The 15,449-nt window shown below is 41.1% G+C and overlaps 1 protein-coding gene across 5 annotated transcripts; it reads right to left on the bottom strand.

Annotated features, from left to right (window-relative positions):
* Positions 1-1,231: 1,231 nt before the first annotated feature.
* Positions 1,232-14,081, bottom strand: LOC125067948 (ral GTPase-activating protein subunit beta). 5 transcript variants are annotated; one of them, XM_047676868.1, is made up of 30 exons: positions 13,885-14,081; positions 13,243-13,401; positions 12,661-12,898; positions 12,550-12,579; positions 11,985-12,219; positions 11,741-11,901; positions 11,456-11,598; positions 11,154-11,277; positions 10,155-10,298; positions 9,072-9,161; positions 8,848-8,970; positions 8,688-8,765; positions 8,269-8,434; positions 7,979-8,188; positions 7,733-7,902; positions 7,266-7,361; positions 6,341-6,475; positions 5,937-6,158; positions 5,717-5,823; positions 5,469-5,631; positions 4,900-5,071; positions 4,446-4,575; positions 4,215-4,316; positions 3,620-3,825; positions 3,413-3,551; positions 2,862-2,989; positions 2,460-2,590; positions 2,299-2,385; positions 1,970-2,192; positions 1,232-1,896 (listed from the first exon to the last, which is right to left on the bottom strand). In XM_047676868.1, the coding sequence occupies exons 1-30, from the start codon at positions 13,918-13,920 to the stop codon at positions 1,785-1,787; spliced, it is 4,260 nt and encodes a 1,419-aa protein (XP_047532824.1). In that variant the 5' UTR covers positions 13,921-14,081; the 3' UTR covers positions 1,232-1,784. The 5 variants fall into 5 exon arrangements, with proteins under 5 accessions (XP_047532824.1, XP_047532828.1, XP_047532823.1 ...); XM_047676867.1 differs by having other exon boundaries at positions 1,235-1,896; positions 8,848-8,973; positions 13,885-14,080; XM_047676872.1 differs by lacking the exon at positions 10,155-10,298 and having other exon boundaries at positions 1,233-1,896.
* Between the last annotated feature and the right edge of the window lie 1,368 nt (positions 14,082-15,449).

Here is a 15,449-nt window from a genome sequence, read left to right as displayed (position 1 = left end):
GCTACATTCCATACTGCCTTAATGGCACAAACGTGCAGATTTAGGAGTCAAGTACTGGGTTGGACCGACAACATTTTACTAGATTTTTCAGCCCAAGTTTAGAAGTTGGCGGTGTAAACACTCATATGCCTCGGAAACCACATAGTCATTGGTACCTGTACACTTTCGTCGTGTCAGATAGATGTCTCGGCTGATCACGAGTGATGATATAGAGAGTGCATGATTACATTTGACATAATACTGTAATGTATATAATGTCCTGAGCAGTTAGCTAATGTTTCTTGAAAATGGGTACTGTGACCGATATCGCTCAGAACATCGTCGTCATTTTGCTTGGTACATACGTCATAGAAAACTACATTAATTTTTTTATTTAATTATTATTTAGGAAACTGTACAATAACACAATAATGGACATAACAAACACATAATCCCATTAATTATCTACTAGTAAACACTATAGTATTAAAAGTGCGAAAAGCACAAGTTAATAAAAATTCGAAAAATATAAATAGATAAATCAAAAATCAAGCAAACACAAATATTAAGAAAAAATTGTTTAGTTATATAAAATTAATAATTGTTAGGACAGATTAAACGCAATTATAAACTTTCATATTAAATTATTATAATTACAATACGATAATTTAATTTACTTAGTTAACTACAATTTACAAATTATTGCATTTCTTAACTCTAAATCAATATTGACAAAATATTAATAAGAGTTTTGGACATATCTGGTTTTAGTGTTTGGTATATAAAAAAATTGACTGATCGCGTGTATTAATGTACAATAGTAAATACTTTTAATTACTTATTTACATTTACTTACAGATTAAAAAACTTCACATACTTTCTATGTAAAATGAAGACGATGTCTCTGTTATTTTTATAAAAATGAGAATTTAAAATACATCTAATCTTCATTTCTACCGACTAGGAAAAGAACATTTATAAAATAGAACATCTCATCATTACAATGTGTTTCCATTGTAACGATCTATTCTCATTGCAAATGTTCTAATATTATGTCGTCGGAGGCGACTCACTCACTATTGACTGTCGTTCATTAATTTAGTGGAAGTCAACTAGACGTTCCTTTAAGATTGAGATTCACACATTTTATCTACTACCTCGATTTCCGACAGAATAGGATATTAATAAAAAACAATAATTACTTTTAAAATATTTAATAAATAGGGTTTAAATAAATACAATTGCAAATGACTTATTTTAAAAAAATAATAATATAATACTTATATATCTACATATTGGAATGTTATATTTTTAAATTTAATAATTTCACTAACATCTAAATTAGATTCAGTCTTAAAATTACGATTATAATTTAAAAAACAATATTTGCAGATCTATAGTAATATGCTAATACTTATCGAAAAAATATTACACATTATGGTGATTTTTTTTTTGTTGTGAAGTGAATCAGTATTACGTTTATGGTGTCATTACGGTGAGCAGTCTGTTAAAATTTAGTGAGGTTTTTTTCTGATGCATTGTTACGTATTTTGTCTATTGTATCACCTAAATAAATTTCAGTTGTTTAACGATTTTGTATGTGTATTTTTTTTCTTTTGTTTATTATTTATTAATTAAGTTGCCACGCTTTTGAAGCAGAGCACATTATTTAGCAATGAGGGTAAAATACGGTTAAAATAATAGAAGTGGAAATTCAATCCATATACAAGGACATTTAGGACATTCCATTGTATTCTCTTCTCCGAATCTTTCATAAACCATAACATCAGAATCATATCAAAGCATTAGGGCGCTTTGAATAAAGATTCCAATAATTCCGGTTCGGTCAAATCCTTCTTATACTGCTGCGCAATATCCTGTATGAGATGTCGTCTTCGGACGTGCGGAGGTTGGTATCTGAAAGAGGAAACGCGGGGAGGTCAATACTGCGTCCGTACGTCGAGTCACGCCAGCTCGAGGCGGCACTCACAGGTCGGTGTTGAGCCGCGCTCGGCGCGCCAGGAAGCAGGCGGCGCGGCGCAGCGCGGCCGGCAGCAGGCGCGGCGCCAGCAGCGCGCCGTCCGCCAGCACGCCCGCGCCGCCCGCGCGCACGCGCACGCGCGCCAGCCCGCCGCGCGCGCTGCTCACGCACAGCGCGCTGCTCTCGTGCCGCCGCCACGGCACGCCCGTCTCGCAGTAGCGCACCAGGTCGTCTGGAGGCAACGATGCATCATTCTCTCGATGTCGTTCCTTTCGGACGCACCGAGAGGCACCCACATAGCGTTTATCGGTCGATAAGCGTACGATAATAATGATTACCTATCGGCAGATTGAGATGGTCCTCGAAATCTTCCAACCAAATGATGAGAATCTTCGGCGTAAAATCTCTGTTTCTCCTTCCACTACCTGCAATGAAAACGTACGGATAGATCATCAGGTGCACATGCGCCCCGCAACGGTGACGCGGTGTGGCGGCTCACCGGAGAGCGGCGGCGGCGGCGCGGGCGCGGCGGGCGCGGGGCGCTCGAGCTCCAGCGACAGCGCGCGCGTCTTGTCGGGCCGCTCGCGCCGGTCGTCGCGCTCGCCCGACACGTCCCACCACGAGCCGCGGCTGTCGGGAATGACGATTGTCGATAATGACACATTATTCCACCTCTTAATATGACGTTCCTTTTATTTAAAAAGTGAACTTGTGTTCGAAAATAATACTTTAAAAGCTATCTTTCGTCGAATCAAATTTTAAAATAAAGAGACATAGTAAATTCATTCGAGAGTTGTAATTTCGAGGATCTTTGCACGAAATTATTATTATAATAGGACTAATTGATTAACCAGATTAACTGTTAGCTTTTTTGAAATGTATTTAAATCTAAAAAAATTACTTGACCGAGCAGCAGGAGCCATCGACGTCGGACTTCATGCTGTCGCTTTGATCGTCGGTTTCGGTCAGTTCGTATCCCGACGGCACCACGAACGCTATTTCATCCGTCGAATCCGACCAGTACAGGACCTTGCACATATAAAATAATAATAACATTTATAATCGATTTAAAACGATCATCAATTTTTAACTTTTTTTATATATAATACATAGGCGGACGGGAAATGAGCCACCCGATGGCAAGTGGTCACCACCGCCTATAGACAATGACGCTGTAAGAAACATTATTTATTCCTTACACAGCCCATGCGCCACCAACCTTGGAAACTAACATGTTAACCCTTTAAGCCGGAACACAATAGTACTGAGTACTGCTGTTTGGCGGTAGAATATCTGATGAGTAGGTGGTACCTACCCGGACGGGCTTGCACAAAGCTCTACCACCAAATAAAATAATAAAATTATTATAATAACTTTCTAATAAAGAGTATACATACGAACATGATCGTTCTCTATACCTGTACAGTTCTTACAACATTCCCGCATACACACCTGCTCCCTGCCATCGTAGACGCTGGGCGTCAGCGGCTCCGGCGGCGGCGGTTCGTCGCGCGGCGGCTGCGCGTCGTAGCTGCTGCGCACGTGGCCGCTCCAGCCCGCGTGTCCGCGCACGCGCACCGGCGTTCCCAGTCTGCGCAACGATTCAAATAAGGTTCCAACACGCCGTCTCACCAAACTGCGAGGCCCTCACGAACGTACCCGCGCAGCATCCGCACGAAGGCGGGAGAGACGGCGCCGTGCTGCGCGGCGTTGGCCACGATGTCGGTGGCGCGGGTCTGGCCGGCGCGCGCGTAGAACACGTGCACGGTGAGCGCGGCGCGGCTGCCCGTGGCGTCCAGGCGCCGCAGCGCCGCCGACAGCCCCTCGGCGCGCGCGTCCAGCGCGCACAGCCGCGCCGGGCCGCCCTGCGACAGGCCGACGTTATTCCTTTTAAACCGTTACTATGGATGCCGACGAATTCGAATCTCTTAAACTGCTCAAAGACTACAATGCGACTACAATTATAGAATAGTACAATTTTAATCCAACCAGTACAAGAATTAGGGCCTAATTTTGTTTTTAAATCGAATAAAATGTTCAAAAAGAGAGACATGCGTTAATAGAATACAATGTTGTTACAATTGATTGCCAATAAAGAATATTCTGTAAGACGCTTGTGTGTGTATGTGTGTGTGTGTGTACTACTACTTATACTTTTTAACATTTTTTTAACTAAAATACAATCCCAAATAGTTTCACTTTATGTCTATATTTATAATTACGTGTAACGAATACACAAAAGAAAAATATTTACCTTTTTATCTCCACCAATATTCAAGTATCCAAAATGTGAAAGAAACAGCCTCGCGGTTTGGAACTCTGTGACTGGATCGGGTGGAACGTATTCTTCTGGTACCTGGACATAAAAATGAAGTAATCTAGCACAATATTGATATCCCACTATTGTTTTAAATTATATTATTAAAAATATAAAAGACACAGTCCTAGCAGTTTCGAAAACCTCACAGGAATAAAGCGAACTTACAACATTGTCCTCACTTTCTCTGACTTTTTTCTCAATAGCGGCCTGCTGCTCCAGTAGCTTAAAGAGAGTAGTCGCTTCGGGGTCGTTAAGCTGTCGTAAAACGGCGTCTAGAGTCGGGAACGCCGCATCGCTGAAATTACGTACACTTTTAGTTATCAACCGCGTTTAATTCAATCGACACGAATTTTTATATCATGACTAGCTTTTGCCTTGAGTTCGAGTAAAAGATGAAAACATTTGATTTCTCAAAGGTTTAAGTATATTGAGGTGCTGTTTTAGGTACATCACGCTATTATCAAACAAACTCTTCAGCTCCATAATATTATCTGTAGCTATAGTAGATAGTATAGACTATCAGTAAGAGCCAGAATCTTTATCGAGATTAAGAACGTAATGAATCGTTCCGTCGCGTGTGCGTGCGTGTGCGTGCGTGTGCGTTCGGATGCGTACGTACACGGCGCAGGGCGGCGCGGCGGGCAGCGCGCGGCAGGCGGGCGGCGCGCGCGGCGGCGGCTCCAGCATGGGCACGGGGCGCGCGCACGCCGCCGCGCCGCGGGTGGCGCAGCGCGGCGCGCCGCGGCTGCTCAGCGACCACGCGAAGCGACCCCAGCCGCAGCGGATTATAGCTGACGGCATAGACTTATATGCATATTCGATTATATGCGGTCGATTGACCGCAACTCATTGAGTCATATGCGAGCGACCGAGAGGAGCTCACGGATGTTGCGAGCGGCAGTTTATTTGTGTCCATAATAAATTCGGACGGTTTTGGTTCGTACCCACTGAACAAAAAAAAACATAAAAAGACTTTGTTTACATGATTATTTGTTTTGTTATTTATTTTTGAACAGCTTGTCTAGTAATATACACAAGTCAATGTCGAATGATGTTTAAATATTTTGAAATAACGTTTGTTATACTAAGTACAAAAACAACGCAACAATAAAAAAAAATCAACATATATTAGTTAAGATAATACTGATCGATGTCAGTTCTCTGTACATAATATACAAAACGGCTTACCAACGATCGTAGGTTGTGGTTCCTGACTATTCGCGAGAGGCTCCTCCAACAACGACAGTATTGTGTTCCCGTCGACGACGAAATGTCGCAATTTTCCGTGACCCAATGCGGCTAGCCAGCGTTCGTCCAACCTACACCATTTGCCTCCATCGTTGTTACCAACCTGCACGATATGATAAATGAGATGATATTATATGTGGACAACTTCCCATCATAGGGTGAATCATCAATGAGCTGTCTCGAGTCACCTGTTCCAAAATCAGCATCAGTAAAGATTCGGCGGCGTCTCTCACTCTCATCGAGACAGGTTTCAGCTCCTTTTCATCCTTCATCTTAGGCGGCTCGCCAGGTTTACCTTTAAAAATCATATCTCTGAATAATAAGCTTATCAAGGAATGCGACCTAAATATTTTTAGGCAAAAACGTTGCGAGAACTTGTCGTATTCATCGCATGAAGTGTCAAGTTACCCTGGCTCTTGGAGCCGGAGATGCCGAGCTCGACGACCTCGAGCAGCGCGGCCAGGCAGTCGGCGTCGGCCAGCAGCGGCGCGCACAGCCACGCCGCCAGGCACGTGTAGGCGGCCACCACGCACGAGTGCAGGTCGCGCGAGTGCGCCTGCGGCGGCCGCCCGCACTGCACGCCGATGTAGTCGCAGATCCAGCGCACGGCGCGCTTGCGCTCGGCCGCCTCTGCGGGAAGCGATCCGTTGGCCACTTCGTACAAAACACCGTTCGACAGTGCGTTACCAATAGAACGTATAAATCTTACCGATCATGAATTCTAGACGGCGTGCAATCAATGGAAAAATATACGTTATTAAAGATTTCACCGAATGTATTCAAATAATGCAAAAATATGACGAGCAACTGACCCGGTTTCGAAGAATGCAACTTAGCGAGTCCAGAGAGCAGTTCGAGAGCGGCGAGCGACACTTGCAGGTCACCCTTCCACGATGAGATCAGACGGTGACAGACCAAGTAGGTAGCGCGAACGACTAGCGCCGATCCTATATGATTAATTCCAAATGTTAAGGCATATCATCATATTGAATAAAAATGTATATTATCATTTGATAAAAGTTTAGTTTTATACCATACTTACTTTTTTTCTACACCTACATAAAATTATTAAAAATAAGGATAGGCCTATAGGATTATATAAAAAAGTTAATAAACATAAAAACAAATAATCAATCCTGTGACCTAACATTTTTTTTTTGCTGTCTTCGAAATCAGTCATAAAGACGTGTAAACACGCTATGTCACTCATTTGTATGAGTGCGTTTGTACGCACGCCGAAAATTTAACGTGAAAGGCGTGCCTTCCTGTGTGAATAATATTGTAATATGTCCTTCAGAATACCCAAGGCAAGCAACTTTAGCTTAAATTTACAAGTAGACCTAAAATAAAAGATAAAATTAAAAATATAGGAAACTATCAAACCGATTGACATTGTATTTATTTTTATACAAAGTATCAAAACAAGTACTAAGCTTTCCGAGAGAATGATTTCCACTAATTTACTAAAAATTCAACAATGAAATACATTATTATACTTTACGATGTTGAGATGAAAACAAAAAATAATGTCGAGCAAGCCGTAACAACAGAAAATAAAGTGTAAAGCATACAAATCGTGTCTTTTAATAAATTGTTTATGGTTGTATTAAAAAAAATACAGATCATAAATACGTTATAAGTAATTCATGAAAAACTTCGATTATTATATCTATGGTCACATATTATTTATTATTAATTCATATATCCTTACATAAGGAAAAACAATGTTTAAATTACCAAAAAAGGGCGAAGATGGATCAAGCTCTCTAACGTCTGCAGCGAAGTCATCTTGCGAGCTGTCTGCACTAACTGGCCCGCTGCTATCCGACCGCGCTAAAACACCCCCAATGTGATGGGGTTTTATGCTAATTGGGCTCTCTTCTCATGACCGCTTAATGGGTACATAATCATTGCGCATTAAGTGTTTTACGTCCGGAGTAATTCAGACGAGAGGTTTTTGGATGTTCATAATTAACTGTTTTTACTATAGTTGTCTTTCACTATGTCGTTAATCAAATAAAGCGTTTCAAAAAGATATATTTTACTGTAATATTATCAGCGGGTAAGGCAAATTAAAATATAGCTCGTGCGTTATTGAACGATCGAAATGTGGATACATGTGTGTAAGGGTGTCGATGTGTATCGCTGATGTGATGTGATGTGCTGAGCCGTGCAGTGCGGTGTACTAGGCGTTGACTCGTTACCCTTGGCGTCGGGCGCGTGGTCGTGCGTGTGCGCGGCGTTGTGGCGCACGCACAGGTACAGCGCGCTCAGCAGCGGCACGGCCAGCGCCTCCGAGCTCTCCGCCTGCACGGCCGACACGCACACCTGCGACAGGCGCCCGCGCGCGTACTCGCCTATCGTCACGCCCGCGCTGCGACCGACACGTGTCGTGCGTCACTACATTGCGTTCGAGAGAGCCGCTGACTAAAGATCGTGGTCGTACTCACTACTCGTTGCATCCCGGAAACTCCGGTACGGCCAGTCCTCTGTAGTGGTAGGGGAAAGCTACCAGGGACAGGAGGAGGCTGATGGCGGCCTTGCGCAGCTCGCGCTTATCGATCGAACCGCACTCCAATTTCGGTTCACGCTCGGAAAGGATGCGATCTAGAGCCGTTATGAAGTCCGGCACTAGAACTAGCACGCCGTCCAAGTCGAGTCTGCGCAATCGAATTGAATAAAGATAACGAACGCCGTACAGTTGCGCCGGTCGCCACGTGGCCGCGGGCGGGCTCGTCACCTGAAGATGTCGGCGGCGTCCAGCACGACGGCGGCGGCGGTGGCGGGGTCGCGCAGGCCGCGCTGCAGCGCCGCGTACGTGCGCGCCAGGTACGGCGCCAGCACCTCCTCGCGGCACTGCTTGGAGCAGATCACGCGGCACAGCGTGCCCAGCGCCACGGCGCGGCCTGCCCGACACGCGCCATATCAGTACCATTTGCCTGTTCGTCATTTAATCTAGCACCAAATATATTACTGCTGTGTTCCGATTTATAGGACGCCAGTGTGTTTACGAGCCTATAGTATTCTTAAAAACTTAGATCGCATATGTATTTGGCGGCAAATTTATGGTGCAACGAGTGCTGAGCCGCCCTTAGTGAGGACCATTACCTCATTTGCTCTCTAAAATAAATTAAATTTGATTAAGAAAATGTTTCGAACCCGCTTGGTAGCTCAGCATGTTCAATTTTTGCGTCGCGTCAGAAAGGGAAGGCGGAGGTGGCGTGCCGTCAGCTTTTTCTGAAATGACAGTTAAAAAAAGTTATAAATTTATATTTGGAATATGTCGTGTATTGAAAAGTAGTTCGTTAAAATAACTTACGTTGATTGCTGTTTGCCGGCGTCGTTCCCACGAGAGCAGCTTCGAAAAGCCATTCGCCAAAAAGATGGAATATAGAATTGACTTTTGGACGCAATGGCGTCAATGGCGGCTTTTCTATTTCGCCTACTGAAATTGTATTTTTTTATTAAGTAATGAACTTTAATTACGTAAAAAAGAAAATACTTATAAATATTTTTATAGGAATCGATTGAGGAAGTACATACCTTGGGATGTGATCGAATTCGGCGGAGTACTTGGAACGACGCTTGAAGGTCGGCTGCTTGTCAAACCTATTAGGGACGACCGCGGTGTACCTAAAATATCCAATTTTAATAAATTCAAAAGTAAATTTATTACACTATTAATAAGATATGTACATTGCGAAATACGAATATTCTAAAATTATATCATAATGTGCACTAAAAGCTACAAGTTAAAGGATAAATTAATTATAAACTTGGAATAAGTTAAATAAGGGTGAGAGTTTAAAAATGCAAAATAAAAGCAAAAAGTTGAGTGCAAATTATATCTAACTACATCTGTACAATACATTTACAATTAAAGTAATAAAATCGACCTAAAAAAAATAAGCACATTTCCTTTCATTGGATATTAAATACAATATTAAAAAAAAATCAAACACTACAAAAAAAGTAAAAATTGCCAAGTAGTACTTATAATTGAGCAGATAATGACAGATTAATTTACTAAGCAACACTAACATATACATAGTATAATTCTATAGTATGACTGACTTTTGGGTTGACAGGTGTCCGAATAAAGGCAATTAGATGATGTCCGACCTATCTAGCTTCAGTTATACTCTTAACATTTGACCAGAGGCTAAGTTTTGCCTCAGACTTATACAACTCAATTTTAAGGAAAAATGTACATTTGATTTTCTAGTAAACAATCAAGAAAGCTTACAAAAAAAACTGACCAGCTATTCGATTTATGATATAGCAACCCTACGGCCGTTATGTTCAACCTATTATCATCTGCTTCATTATAATGTTTTTAGTCAAGTGATAGTCATGCACAAATGCAATCGACTACAGTAAATTATATATTAATATATTAGAGACGTGTTTCTAATTAATTTTTTAAATCATTATAGTAAAGGTTTGGCGATAGCCGTAAAGCAGTCGTATAAATTATATGACGTACAAGTACTCGAATGAAAGAATAACAGAACTCTAAAAAAGTAATTATTAACTATATACAAAATGGTATTTCGTCATCTCGACGGGCACTCGCGTTTGTATGAAATGATTGCATGTAGGAACGAGAACATCGAGACGTCATACTTTTGTCGAGCGGCTTGTCGCGCGGGCGCGCCGCGCTGAAGGACTTGGCGAGGCGGCGGTGCGCCGGCGGCGTGACCTCGCCCTCGTCCCCCGCGCCCGCGCCCGCCCCCGCGCCCTGCACGCTCCAGCGCGCCGTGCTGCGCCCTGTCCACCCGCACCGCTCGCGTGACGTGCCACGATACGGAGCCCGTGCTCGCACTCCGTATCATACCACTTCCGCGACGTGACGTTGACGTTTTGAGGCCGTACATTTACTTTTACTTTATATATTTGCTTTTTCTATTGGAGCTTTAATAATGGAGCTCTATAATAATGGAATAAAATTTAAACAAAATCTAGTAAATGCACTTCAGCAAAAGTAAACATAAGACTCTCGAGGTCAATCCAAGAACGAGTCGAGGGTCAATAGTGTGCTTTGGTATATAGATTAATAGGGAGAGTAAACTGAAAAAGTTTGCGAACTGAACAGAATATACAAAAGTGTATTATATTTCAAATATAACATGTTATTTTTGTTCATAAACTTTAACAGTCAACTGTTAATTTTTGAAATAGATATTAGTAACTTAATTCAATCATCCCTGGAAACCCGAAGCATATTATATCAAAATTGAGCAAACAAAAACAACCAATATTATACTAATATGAAATTAAAACCCATACAAGGAAATTGAAATTAGAAGTAGGTAATACTCATAAATTAAGCTACACTACAAACACCCTAGAATCTATGGTATATAATTAGCGTGTTCTTTATTTAAAACCAGATTAATTATAAGTAAATAAAAAATTAAACAACAGAATAAATGTTTACAAAAGTTAAACTTAGTACAATATTATTATTTAATTTGTAATTTAATTTATTTGTAAAATAAATATATGTATTTAATTTAATTTGCATGTATTGACTATTGTCATAAACAAAAAAAACCTTCAATTTTCACTAGACCAGTACACACTATCCATGCCACTCTGATCAGAGAATAATATAGCTCTCACCGAGGAAGGCATCGACGTGCGCGGCCACACCCAGCATCGCGCGGTGGAAGATGTGAGCGAGCGAGCCCACCCACGCCTCGCGACCCTCTCGACCGTCACGACCCTCTTCCGCCGTCATCCAATACTGTTGGATACACACTTCTGAGATATATGGTACATAAATGTTAAGCTGTCCCAAAATTAGCAGCGAGGTTGTTATATTATTTTCTGACTCAGCAATGAAGTATTTACTTCACTTACTTTTTTTTTGTTTCTTCTTTTAAACTAATCACAGTTGTACACTACCTTGCACTTGTTGTTACCTGTAGGAATTCCGGAGTGTGGCTGATGAGATGCGGCTTGGTGAGGTCGACGGGGTTGCCGATGGTATGCAGCATGCGGTACCAGCTCTGCGTTACCGCCTCGGCGCTCATATCCGCGGGTACTAAATTTGCGTCTTCTTCACCTACAATAATTTTTAACATTATAAAAGTTCAAACTAACCTATTCATAAATAAACTTTTGCAAGTTAACTTTTAAAGAGTTAGAATGAATCATTATCTATTTTTAAAAAGTCGAAGAAAGAAACGGATAGAGAGTGTACCGACCGATGGGCATGGCGGGGTAGAGCGGGCCGTACATGTGCGCCAGCAGGCGCGCCGTGAGGCACAGCGACACGCGCGCCCACTGCTCCGTAAGCGGCGCGCGGTGCCGCCAGCGCACGCACTGCTCGCGCAGCGTGCGCCACAGCGCCGGCGACGGGAAGCATCTGACGAGGAACACGTTTACTTATTCTATCTCATAACAAATAGGAAAACCCAGTCAATATCACTCCTTATTCGTGCTGATCACCTGTGACATGCAAGTATCCACACTTCAAAGAGCACGCAGAGCACTCGTTCGCAAAGTTGCTCAGCGGCGCCGTAAAGAGGTGCGGGAGGCGCTAGTAGAGCCGCTGCAGCGGCCAATAGTAGAAGGAGCAGCGATCTCCACTCACGTGGGCCAAGCGAGGCACTATCGGCTAACGAACGCGCCAGTCGAAGGACCCGATGACACAGCACAGCTTGTTTGCTTATGAGATTACCACCTGCAAAAAGGGCAATCATTTAAATTTATAGCACAATACAATTATTACTTTTAATTCATTTTTATATTTAAAATTTTCCATGATAGCTCTGATCAGAGATCTAGACATGAATCTTAATAGATAATCACAGACTCAAATCTAGGCACCACTGAATTTTATGAGCTTAATTTATATTGATAAATTTTCTTGGTGTGATTGGTGAAAGAAAACATTTTAATCCTACTACTACCTACTCACAGTTTAGTGGATTTAGATACACTTAAGGTAAACTTCTCTTCTAGATAAGTTTAGAGAAGTTACTTTTACATTATTACCCTCTATTTGACTTACCTAATTCCGTTTGGTATATAAATGCCAAGGCTTGTAAAAAATAAATAAATAATTAATGACATATATACATATTAAATATAATTATTTTTGTAGCATTTGTAAAATACTTACTTTCATTTGGCCGTGGAACAAATAAGTTATGCAGATGATTTAGGATTTTATTGGCATATCTATGAGGCTCAGCAGCCAAGGGCGGAGGGACAGCTGGAGGCGGAGGTTGCGCAGGGGCAGCAGGCGGCAGCAATGCCGACAGCCACGAACAGCAAACACGAACACAATCTCGAAGTGCTTCATGCTCTGTTAGAGGCAATGAAAGCCCATAACGAATCACTTCTAGCACCCATTCAACCTTGAAAACAATACAAAGATTAATTTAGAAATATCCTTAACAGAAATTGATATTAATATTTAAATTTTCTGTTAAATATAGAGTCATTCTGTATAATATATATACCGATTGATACATTCATCATTCATATTTCTACAATTACTCATATTACATATGTCCAATTTGTTTTTGATAGATATAATATGGTGTTATGCAGATTTTAATCTGCTTTATACAGGTTTTTATAACTTTTGGAGTTAGATCTTGAATTCTTTGGTTAAAATTATATGGGGATCATGAGATTATATAAAATTGCAGTTAAATGTCACATATAAATAAATATTTCTTAATCAAATAATAATCACCTCACTGTCAGTAGTAAGTGGACTAGGTTGGTGTGAGGCTAATTGTTGCACAACTGCTAAGACAACATCACGGCCACCCACTGCACCAAGCACTCCATGCCCTCCACCTTCCAATGGCAGAGAGTTCCATTCGGAATACATTCCGTCACCCTCCTTAATCTGCATATTATAGACAATGGGATCAGAGAAAATAAGTATAGTGTATTCAACTCTGTGATATTCATTACAGATTTGTGAAAATGGTTGGAGTGATGTGTTATTGAAACTGTAGAAATAAAATCTATAGGTGATATAAGTAGTGAACTGAGATAGTGTAAAAGATATTATTCAAAAACAGTCTGAAATGCATAATCTAAGAGCTATGAGCAAATCGCAAGGAATACACAGATCTAAGGTTTGTTTGTCTTTAATCTTTATATTGGTAAAGGGTTCTTAAGAACATTTTATCAACATGTTAAGGAGACATCAGTTTTTGAAATAAGCTCGAATGTAAACACAAGGTGAAAGAATAAATGAAAAGTTTGAACTTTCTTTTTTTTATATTATATATTTCTAATTACAATCAACGATGACTCAGACGTCTTACACTTCCGATTCATTTTTAATATAATTTTACATCTCATATACAATAGAAAAACTTACTTTGCTGTTGACTCTGTTAAAGATTCCCACATTCATAAATAAGGTATACCTAACGGTATACAACGCTTATACAACAGTAAACTTTGAGTAATTAAAAAAAAAAAAAACTTCTATCAGTATCTTTTTTACCGGCTACTGAATATGCGTAAAGAAAATATTATTTTCCTATTTTGATGAATAGAAAATAAATTACAGTTTTAATAATAATACAATTTCAATATCATAAATCAAAATTTGACATTGACAACTGAGAGCTGTCAATATGGGTACAGACAAAAATAATGAGGCTTTCAGAGGTCTGTGGTATTGTTTACTACACGTGCGCGATTTCTAAATTAGGTTTTTTGTACTAATATTGCTTAGTTCCACTAATATTTGTGTTGTCCTGCGTTATTACTTGTTGTGAGGTAAGTGTTTTTTTTAATAATTTAGTAGTTGGTGATGGAATCTGAGGAGCCCCCGGATGGGGGCGGAGGTGACTCCATAAGTCATGATTGTGTGATGTCTAGTGAATCTATAATCAGAGAAGACTCCAAAAAAGTCCTAAAGGCTGCCAAACGCTCTCAAACCGCTGCAGAGAGTATTCTAAACAAACGGGATGCTTCCTCTCCCCCTAGCGCTTCGATTCAACACACATTCACACTCCCCGAATTTAGCGGTACTAAATTGAAGTATAACGACTCCGATCAAGGCCCTTTTATTGTCCACGCCTCACGAGTGGAACCCGACCCATCAGCTGGTTATACGATTAATTTACTTAAATTTGCTCAAATTATTTACAGAAGCAAGGTTTCTGGTGTTCTCAAGGGAGGAATTAAATCAGCAGGACGCAACCGTGTTGTTGTTGAATTTGAGAATGCTTCTTCTGCCAATAATTTCATTGACAGTCCATTGTTCCAGGAGCATAATTACAAAATAATTATCCCAGCTTTTCACATTACCCGAATGGGTATTGTGAAGCAAATTCCCATCGACTGGTCTATGGAGGAGTTTCTGAGTAGTATCGAATGCTACACCCCTGGTTGCCGGGCTATAAAAGCAAGACGGTTGAAACGAAAATCTGTTACTGACGGTAAAACTGAATGGTTACCTACTCAAACAGTCGTTGTGACATTTTTAGGTCAAACCTTACCTGAGAGAATCTTTTGTTGTTACACTTCACTTCCAGTATCCCTCTACTCCCTTCCCACTATCCAATGCAACAATTGCTGTCGCTTTGGGCACACTCAAGATAAATGCAGGTCCAAGCCAAGGTGCTTTGTGTGTGCTCAACCTCATCATGGACGTTCCTGTAAAGTACCCCATTGTGAGGCTACATGTCTGTCTTGCTCAGGTCCACATCTGGCTACTGACCCCAATTGCCCAGAACATATGAGACAGAAACAGATAAAAATTGTGATGTCAGAGGAAAATATCCCATACAATGAAGCCTCTCTCCGTTTTCGCCCTACCCGTCGCTCTTTTGCTGACTCCGCACGTTCTCCTCCCAACTCTATGTCCACTCCCACTCGCCCTACGATGAGCCCTCTCACTCCTATTTATGAAATCTCCAGCCCTCTAATCCC

Source organism: Vanessa atalanta, chromosome 12 (genome assembly GCF_905147765.1).
Source record: "Vanessa atalanta chromosome 12, ilVanAtal1.2, whole genome shotgun sequence".
Classification (NCBI taxonomy): domain Eukaryota; kingdom Metazoa; phylum Arthropoda; class Insecta; order Lepidoptera; family Nymphalidae; genus Vanessa; species Vanessa atalanta.
This window is presented reverse-complemented; position numbering and strand designations above follow the sequence as displayed.